Consider the following 9,745-nt stretch of genomic DNA (forward strand, 5'->3'; position numbering starts at 1 on the left):
CCCGGGCCCAGAATTGTGTTCTCATTGCATTGCATGTATTAGGTGGGGGGCCCTTTCTGATGACTTTGTCCTCTGGGCCTAGCCAAAGCTGTCAGCGGCCCTGCATACACACAGACACACAGACACAGACACAGACACAGACACAGACACACACACACACACACATACACACACACACACACACACACACACACACACACACACACACACACACACACACACACACACACACACACACACACACACACACACACACACACACACACACACACTTGTGACACTCCAGTTGCTTTTATACACTTTGCCTTCGAGTGTTATCACAGGTAGCTATTCCAGTGAAACCAACCCACCCAATTACTGTCGCAGAGAGCAACTACTAGCCTTATGTTTTTTAGCTATACTGCCTCATCGGCCCAGAAGTACTTAAGCTACACAGTAAACTTTGCAATATTACACACAATAAGCTGTGCAATATGGCACACCATAGAGTACCCCAGGCAGGGTGATGCGTAGGAATCACTTCACCAGTACTCTCGCCTTCATGAACGGCAATGTCTGAGGTGAATATTTTAAAATAAAATGTATAGATATTGTACCTGTATGCAATGCTGTGATGATACTAAGTGTGTGTAATTGGTCCTCTTTGACATGGAGAATGGTACAACTCATCAGCGTCACATACTCCACACGATGCGATTTTTGTCGGGGGCGATGGGGGTGATTGTCCCCTCTTCTGGTTTTGATATCACCACTTTCTCTACATGATTTTAATCACCGTTTAATGCAAGTCCATTTATATTGCTTAAAATCTGAAACATATCCCCCCTTCTGGTTTTCTGATCAATCATACCCTGGTTCTACACCCCCCTTCATCCAATGTGGTACATGCCGCTACACCCCAACACTAAAGGTTCCAACACTCTAAAGCACACACATTAGTATTCAATGTAAACTGTCTATCTATCTATTCGTCAAATACTTCCTCAGTTCCAAAGGTTGGTTGGATCGGATGTGCTTGAATGTGTTTATCTCCTCTCTGTGGTTTTGAGATTTGCCTTCGTAGGCAAAGTGGTTAGCATCCCGCGGTGTCTATAATGTCACTTGAAAAGGTCATTTAGCACACTAATGGATTTGATGAACTGCTTTGACAGCGCTTAGTGATGGGCAAATGTTAAAGGTGAAACTTTAATTTGATGAACAGTGGCTTAATTTCTCTGCCATACCTGTGAAGAGTGATTCATGACTCATCTTTAAAAATAAAACCATCGAAATATAACCTTCAATGGCGTAATCATATATCCTGCACAGACGTGTCATAGCCTAAATCACCACAGCTTGAAGCGGTGCTAAAATCTTTTCTGGAAAAGACTTCATGATTACATGAATAATGCAGCTAGAGACGCATTTACAAATTGTTACAAATTCTTAAAAGTTTGTCCCCAGACTAACCAAAAATACGATAACAATATCAAGTACAATTACTGTCTTATATTCAATCACAGTTACATCATTTTCTATGATGTTTTTAGGGGCTTTTGTGCCTTTATTGATAGGAAAGTGGAGATGATGACAGGAAGTGAGTGTGGGGAGAGATGGAGAAGGATCGGCAAATGACCCAGGCTGGAATTGAACCCGGGTCGCCCGCATAGTAACCCAGTGCCCTACCGTTAGGCCACAGCTGGGCCAATCACAGTTACATCTTAACTCACTCCCCACCCCTCCCCCCCCGTATTTCTCCACCTCTCTTCTCTTCCAGTCTCGTCCTGCATCACCACCTACAAGAAGACCCCTCCGCCGGTGCCACCCCGCACCTCCACCAAGCCCTTCATCTCCATCACGGCCCAGAGCAGCACCGAGTCGGCGCAGGACGCCTACATGGAGGGCAGTGTGGGGCTGCGCGGCGCGGGCGCCAGCGGCGAAGGCCGGGCCCTGCACTCGGGCCTCAGCAACTCCACGGAGAGCATCGACAGCATGAAGGCGCTCACGGCCGCCATCGAGGCCGCCAACGCGCAGATCCACGGCCCCGCCAGCCAGCACGTGAACAGCAGCAGCAGCGCCATGGCCGCCCTGTCCCTCGCCGTCGGCTCCAGTGCCTGCACCTCCGCCTCGCCTTCGCCGGCGCTACCCTCCGCCATCGCCGCCATCAGCATCCCCGCCCTCACCATGGGGCCGGACGAGGGCCCCGCCATCACGCTGGCCTCCCTGCCACAGCTGCTGCCCTCGTCGTCTGAGGAGGCGCGCCGAGAGGCCCTGCGCAAGAGCCGCTGCCTTTCCATCGGCATCCAGGTGAGGGCGCTGTGGGCTGGAAAGCAGGGGGAAGGCGAGGTGGCATACAGTATGGGCTAATTATCCTTCTGTAGTGCATATGGTCTTTATGGACAGTGTTCAGTTTTGGTGTTGGTCTTCAATTTTGTTCATTAAGTGTTGGAAAATAACAGTAATGCAACACAGTAAAAGTTTATGCTGCGTACAAAATCACTTCACTACTCGAATGAGCTATAAATAAAATGAGTAATTGTCATTCCTGTAGGTTCGTGCTGCCTGAAAACATATGCATTTATGCTCATCACTGCTAACACAAGTGGGGAACTTACCGCCGCTGAGAGGAAAGGGCCTTTTCCTGATCATTTCACTTAGTTTTCAATTATTTCCAGAAATGTATTATGCTTCCAGGGAGTGAGAGGAATAGAGAACAAGGCTTCAAAAAGAGCCTTCCTTTCAGGATCATTTACGCCCGTGCCCTTATATGAAGTCTCCCTCTCTCTCTCTCTCTCTCTCTCCCCTTCCTCTCTCCCTCACCCTGCCTCTCCCGCATTTCAGAAAAATACCTTTTCTGTCAGTAAGTATGTACTTCAAGGGCTCAAGCACCTTTACTGAAGTAGTGTGCGTGTGCGTGTGCGTGTGCGTGTGCATGTGTGTGTGTGTGTGTGTGCGTGTGTGCGTGTGTGTGTGTGTGATTGCAGGTGGATGGGCCAGAGGAGACTTTGGATGCAGAGGACCAGTCTAAATTCCAGTCAGTAGGAATCCAAGTGGAGGATGAAAGAGTGTGAGTATGGAGTGTTCCCTCTATTTTCCATGCTCTCTACTCTCAGTCATAGGTAAGCGGTTAGGGCAGTCACGGATGAGAGGTTAAGGCACCAGACTTTTAGTCCAAAGGTTGCCGGTTCGACTTCCGACCCGCCAGGTTGGTGGGGGGAGTAATTAACCAGTGATCTACCCCATCCTTGTGTGCTGTGGAGAGCTGTATTACAATGACAATGGGAGTTGGAGTTTCCCAGTTGAGCTTTCACTTCACTTCTCCCCCCTCTCCAGGCCCCCATCTTCTTTTTATACTATACACCATCATGCATGCATACATATTCATGTTAGCACATTCATTCTGTGCAGTCGCACGGAACTCTCTCCATGTATTTCTGGGCGGCATGAAAGTGTCTGGCAGGTGCATTAGGCTGTGTGTGTGTGTGTGTGTGTGTGTGTGTGATTCCATGGCCAAGGCTTTTCACGCGCACAGTCAGTTGGGCTGGCATTTTGCCACCGCTCCCTGGAATGATGTTCTGGATTTGGGTCCTTTTGTCTTCTCATATGCGGCACACCTCTGCCAGTTTGGCCATTAGGCAATGCCTCAGCTGAATTCATCGTTCTTTAGACCAGGGGTTCCCAAACTTAACCATGACAAGGCCCCCCCATATACCGATAGATTCCAGCCAAGGCCCCTCTGACATGGGCCGTGCCACACTATTTTTTTTCTGTGCACTCTGTTTCACAACGATAGTCTCAGTCTGTGTGTCAGTGCCCCATTGGGATGTATAAAATACAGAATTCAGAGATGAAACAGATTATTACAATGCAATTCTCAAATAATGGGAATATTGTTTATTTTTGCTTATTTTGGTGTACATTAATTGATAAATGATTATTATTTTTTGCTTTTCTTCCAACCTGCCGCGGCCTCCCTAGCACCCTTTCGCGGCCCACCAGAGGTCCCCGGCCCCAACTTTGAAAACCACTGCTTTAGACATCAGGTACCTAGTAAGTGGCCTGACCTCAAGGGACAAACGGGACACTTCAAGCGTGTCTCTTTTCCATATCCCTGTCCTTGGCGAAAGACAATGCAGTAATCTTCTAGAGTCCCACTTTCAAGGACCTTTGATTCCAGAGGATTAAACAAACCTCTGTGCGCATCCTGTAAACTCGGTTCATATCACCAAACAACAGAATACATGGCTGTGGATTATAATAAACCCACAAGTACACCATCTTGGAGAGTGGAATAATTTTGCACTTTGAAGCGCTGATTATAACCCACCCCAGGGACTGTGTGTTCACTTCAGAGCTCCACAGACACCACAAACAGAAGTTAAAAGATGGCGGCCGTGGCGTGCTACCACTGATTCCGCTGGTTCTAGAACAGCTAGTACCATTTCATCTGCAGCTGCAGAGAGGGAGAGGAGGTGAAACTGATCAGCTTGCTGTGCTGCTGCTGCTGCTGCTGCTTCTGCTTCCTCTGCCTTGCCACGGGGCTCTCCAACACTCTGCTCACAGCTGGGTGCCAGCATAGCTGAGGTGCCTTAATGGAATGGTTATTAGATGTATGGTCGGGCCACTTTTCCTTTGATCGCAGCCATAGCGGCAGGTTTAGATAGAAAATGCTTCTTTTTAAAAAGCAAGCGCACACACACACACACACACACACACACACACACACACACACACACACACACACACACACACACACACACACACACACACACACACACACACACACAGACACACAGATAGGAAAACGGAGATAAAGAGGGCACGAGAGAAAATGCTGTAGAGTTAAAGTCAAAGAGTTACATAGCAAAGAGAGACCCTTTTATTTATTTATTTATTTATTTATGTATTTGGCTATTTCGTCATTCTACGCAGCTACCGACGCCTGGCGCGGTCCAACAGCGTGACGACGGCCGTACAGGCGGACCTGGACACGCAGGACTACGCCGAGGCTGCCGGCGGTGGCGGCGGTGGTGGTGGCGGTGGCGGCAGCGGTGGCGGCGGCAGCAGCAGCAACGCACCCGACCCCGTGGAGATGCCGTCGTCCTCCTCGGGCTGCATGACGCGGCAGTACTCGCGCGACGCCGCCACCTCCACCGTCAGCATCCAGGGCTCGGGGAACCACTACCACGCCTGCGCCTCCGACGACTACGAGGACGTGGTGGGCTTCGACCCCTCCATCCTGCCGCCGCCCGATCCCTGGATCGACAGCGTGACGGAGGACCCGCTGGAGGTGGTGAGCCGCTCGTCGGTGTGCCAGCGGGACGGCCACTGGTTCCTGAAGCTGCTACAGGCCGAGGCGGAGCGCATGGAGGGCTGGTGCCACCAGATGGAGCAGGACGAGCGAGAGAACGAGCTGCCCGACGACAGTGAGCATCAGCACACACGAGAACACACATGGGGGGGACACTAGCGATGCATATGCACACGCAGGCAGGGTCGCGCTGAAAGGCACCAGCCACCCAATACATACAATCAGGGGTGGAACTTGAGTTTTTTCCCCACCAGTCATGGTGGCAGGTAGATTTCAAAATCTACCAGTCACTCACTGTTTTCACCAGACAAAGTGACTGGTGGGTTGAAAAATTTACCAGTCACCACTGAAATGTACACGTCATTGGCAGGTGGATAGGTGCTTATTTCCATCCCTGCATACAATGTAATGAGGACCCAATTCTGGGAACTCCTCTCCCTGGGCCTGGGAGTCCTTTGCCCCCTCCCAGGTGGATTCCCTACATGCAAATACCTTACACAAGACATATTCAGGCACTTTATACTGTACATGTACATTCATAATGGATACACACAGATGTATATATTAAACCAACAGTGAGCACACAAGTGAACACACAGGCGTGCACACACACACACACACACACACACACACACACACACACACACACACACACACACACACACACACACACACACACACACACACACACACACACACACACACACATGCATACAATCATGTACCTAGTGCTGCTTTTGCAAAGTCGTGCAGTCAGAGATACAATCCTAGAGCGATACAATGGTACTGAGACCATGTAACATTGTAACAAAGTTCATTTTTACACACTGCTATGTTGTAATATTATCTCTGTGTGTGTGTGTGTGTGTGTGTGTGTGTGTGTGTGTGTGTGTGTGTGTGTGTGTGTGTGTGTGTGTGTGTGTGTGTGTGTGTGTGTGTGTGTGTGTGTGTGTGTGCCCAGTCCTTGGTAAGATCCGCAGTGCTGTGGGCAGTGCTCAGCTCCTCATGTCTCAGAAGTTCCAGCAATTCCGAGAGCTCTGTGAAGAGAACCTGGTGAGAAGTGTTTGCTTTTAACAGTACACCTACAAGCAACAATAATAACCCGCTGCAATATGTCTTGGCTGGCATTTCAATCAAATTAAACAGTGTTTCTTCTCCTGAATTTATACTGTATCAGCAATATAGTTTTATGTCCTTACCTAAGTGAGTTAAGGGATTCAATTTGTGTCGCTGTGGTGCATATCGTCCAAACAGAATCCAAACGCACATCCCAGACCAGTGTCGCAGGACCTGGCAGGCTTCTGGGACATGCTGCAGCTGTCGATAGAGAACATCAGCCTGAAGTTTGACGAGCTTCACCAGCTGAAGGCCAACAACTGGCGACCCCTGGACCCCCCTGAGCGCAAGGTAAAAGCCGGGCGGCGGTGCTCCCCTCCGGAGTGATACCGGGTGGATGAGTCATTGTCTGTTGTTTTTTTTGGGAAAGCTACGTACTGTGTGTTCATCCCGCTGAGTATTATTAATACAAAACTCACCTCAGCCTCGTACTCATTTGCATGCTGGACTGCTGTCGTTTGTTTTTAACATTCTAGAGTTTTAACACGTTTTCCTTGCTCAGTGAGGTTTGGATGGCTCCACCTATTGAGGATGTGTACGGCAAAAAAGGCGCATAGGGTAGAATATGTTCTCTACAGTTTGATCTACCATGGCTCCGTCAAGTGGACAGTTCATTAAACAACACGTTAGCTGTGCAAATTTGCTCTACCCTCTCAAAATCTCTTATGTATTGACCTCAAGTGGTGACTAATAGCATTACCTGCAGTGGTAACTCAGTTACATGTCTCTGGAGGTCTCCACGAGAGCCTTAATGCCTGAGCACATTCTCGCAATAGTGTGGTGTTTTCCCTCCACTGGCGCTGTGTACCTGTAGTTTATTAACGTCAGTAGAGTTGGTTGTGTACATGTTAAGATCATGGCTGTGATTTTATTATTTCTGCCGTTGGCTCTTATTAATTTCAGAACATCGTCCCCATGTCATGTTTTTTTGTTCTGTTTGTTTTTTATTGACAGTGAGCGGTGGTTTAACCGGCGTCATTTCATCTGGCACGCACCGGGGACGGGGGCGCCACACCCCCTCCCCTCTCGCCCCGAACTCTCTCACCTTTGCCTGGCCATGTTCTTGTACTACCGCACATAATCGGCCACTCACGCACTAACAGCGGCTGGCCATGCCCGTCCGTCCGTCCGTCCGTCCATCCTTCCGTTCGTCCGTTTCATCTGTCTTACCCCGTTGCTCTGTCTGTTTCTCTGTGCGGATGCTTTTGCGCGCACGTTGGTGTGGCTGTGCCGTCCGCACCTGTCCTCTCTCTTTCTCTCCTTCTCTTTTCTCCTCTCCTCTCCCTCTCTTTCTCTCCCTATCTATCGCTCTGTCTCTCTCGTTTTCACTGCCCCGCGAGCGGCGACGGTGGCAGCAGCAGCAACAGCAGCCGCTAACTGACTGTTTGTCCTCCCTGTTCAGGAGCGCAAGCTGCCTCCCCCTGTGCCAAAGAAACCCCCGAAAGGCCACCCGCCGCTGGCTAGAGACCGCTCTCTGGAGAGCACCGAGAAGCAGCGGCAGGAGGCCCGCAAGCGGCTGATGGCTGCCAAGCGGGCCGCGTCGGTGCGGCAAAACTCTGCGACGGAGAGCGCAGACAGCATTGAGATCTATATTCCAGAGGCCCAGACACGATTATAAGGCTCTGCGATGCACACGTTGCTACTACACATGACATACCGACACATATTCACACACATGCACACATATACTGTACACATCAGGCTTGTACGAAATTCAGAATTGAATGAATTGAAATTCAAAGTAATGCCATAATACGAACACTAGGTGGTGTCGTTACCTTGAATTTCTTTGAATTTAATCTACACCACCCATTGATAGTACATAGAACACCACCACCTAGTGTTCATGTTATGACATTACTGTGAATTTCAATTCATTCAATTCGGAATTTCGCACAAGTCTGCGCTACACATGACATACAGACACATATTCACACATGCACACATATACACATTATGCACACACACCCACACACAGTGAAATACACTGTAGCACATACGCACCACTTTCACCCAGGCCAACCACATTTAGAGCCTAGGCCATATTAAAGATTAGTTCCTCAGGCGTTCGAGTGGACTGTAAGCCACATGCACACTCACTAACTCAATCACTCAAAGACTCTTAAATTAATCTATATACGTGTGTACTTATAAATACACTACTCCAGCCGCCCATTATACCATACAAATTTGTATTCACACTGCCAATGCCAGGCTGGGGAACTAGTTACAGCTCTCTCTCTCTCTCTCTCTCTCTCTCTCTCTCTCTCTCTCTCTCTCTCTCTCTCTCTCTCTCTCTCTCTCATACACACACACACATACACAAACACATATACAGTATACACATACGGTACACGCATATACCTATATACTCACACACATGTGAGGACATATCCACACACTTGAACTGACAAAACTCAGAAGTATTTGTACCTTTTCTCCCTCTGGGATGTACATCTCAAATACTGACATAGTGACATGTGCATAGCACAAACGCACTCCGTTGGAAAGCATAGACATGGAAACAAACCCAGGCACAAACACTGATGCACTTAACACTGAAGTGAAAGGGCAGGGTGCTTGTAAAATAATATCTCATGTATGTTTCTTTTTTTCTGTAGAGGACAAGAGGAATGCCACACATTTAGTTCTTTGTCTCTTTTCCTCCACTCCCCAAAACCTCTACCGTCTACCTTTTACTCTCTTTAACCACCAGATTATATCCCTCTATCAATCTTTGAAATGTAATTTTTGTCCAAAAAAAATACAAAAAGTATATATATTATATTATATGATTACCCTCTTCATCAAAAGGTTCTGCCAGTGCCACTGTCTATCCCCTCTCGTAAGCTTCATCGCCAGGCCGCCATGGCAACATTACTCAGCATTTACACCTGTTGTCTGGTCACTGACCTTCCTGTGAAGGTCCTCAGCAGTCTGCACCCGTGACTTAGTTTCCCCTCAGAGCAAGGCCGAGGCGTAGCACAGTAACTGCAGTAACGGAATGTCAACTTAGGGCAAGAAAACACGGACACACACGTTACGAGTATGTCTGCTGAAGACACTAGAGCCATTCTTTCCAGCTGTGCTATGCGCGGAACTTGCTGGTACTAACAAGGTCAGCATGTCTTTTGTGGTGTGGAATGGGGTGGCTGTCCTGATTTCACACCCAAGCTGGACACGAGACACACATCACTGACTGATTCACCAAATGCCACTACTGCCCTGTCTAAAGCAAACTGTCCTCCCCTTCTCCGTTATGTTCGATTGTATCATAAATTGGCAAAAAAAGTGAACACAGAACAGGGTATTAAATGTTTAAGCAATATTTGTTTGAAG

The 9,745-nt window shown here is 48.5% G+C and overlaps 1 protein-coding gene across 1 annotated transcript in view; it reads left to right on the forward strand.

Moving 5' to 3' along the window:
- dlgap1a (discs, large (Drosophila) homolog-associated protein 1a) overlaps window positions 1-8,059 on the forward strand; it is a 52,996-nt gene extending 44,937 nt beyond the window's left edge. The window contains exons 5-11 of the mRNA XM_063220315.1: window positions 1,757-2,079; window positions 2,179-2,286; window positions 2,964-3,046; window positions 4,912-5,405; window positions 6,252-6,343; window positions 6,545-6,697; window positions 7,809-8,059. Of these exons, the coding sequence (XP_063076385.1) occupies window positions 1,757-2,079; window positions 2,179-2,286; window positions 2,964-3,046; window positions 4,912-5,405; window positions 6,252-6,343; window positions 6,545-6,697; window positions 7,809-8,024 (1,469 nt within the window). The 3' untranslated portion in view covers window positions 8,025-8,059. The remainder of the gene's footprint in view (window positions 1-1,756; window positions 2,080-2,178; window positions 2,287-2,963; window positions 3,047-4,911; window positions 5,406-6,251; window positions 6,344-6,544; window positions 6,698-7,808) is intronic.
- Window positions 8,060-9,745: the final 1,686 nt, after the last annotated feature.

This window comes from Engraulis encrasicolus, chromosome 16 (genome assembly GCF_034702125.1).
Source record: "Engraulis encrasicolus isolate BLACKSEA-1 chromosome 16, IST_EnEncr_1.0, whole genome shotgun sequence".
Classification (NCBI taxonomy): Eukaryota; Metazoa; Chordata; class Actinopteri; order Clupeiformes; family Engraulidae; genus Engraulis; species Engraulis encrasicolus.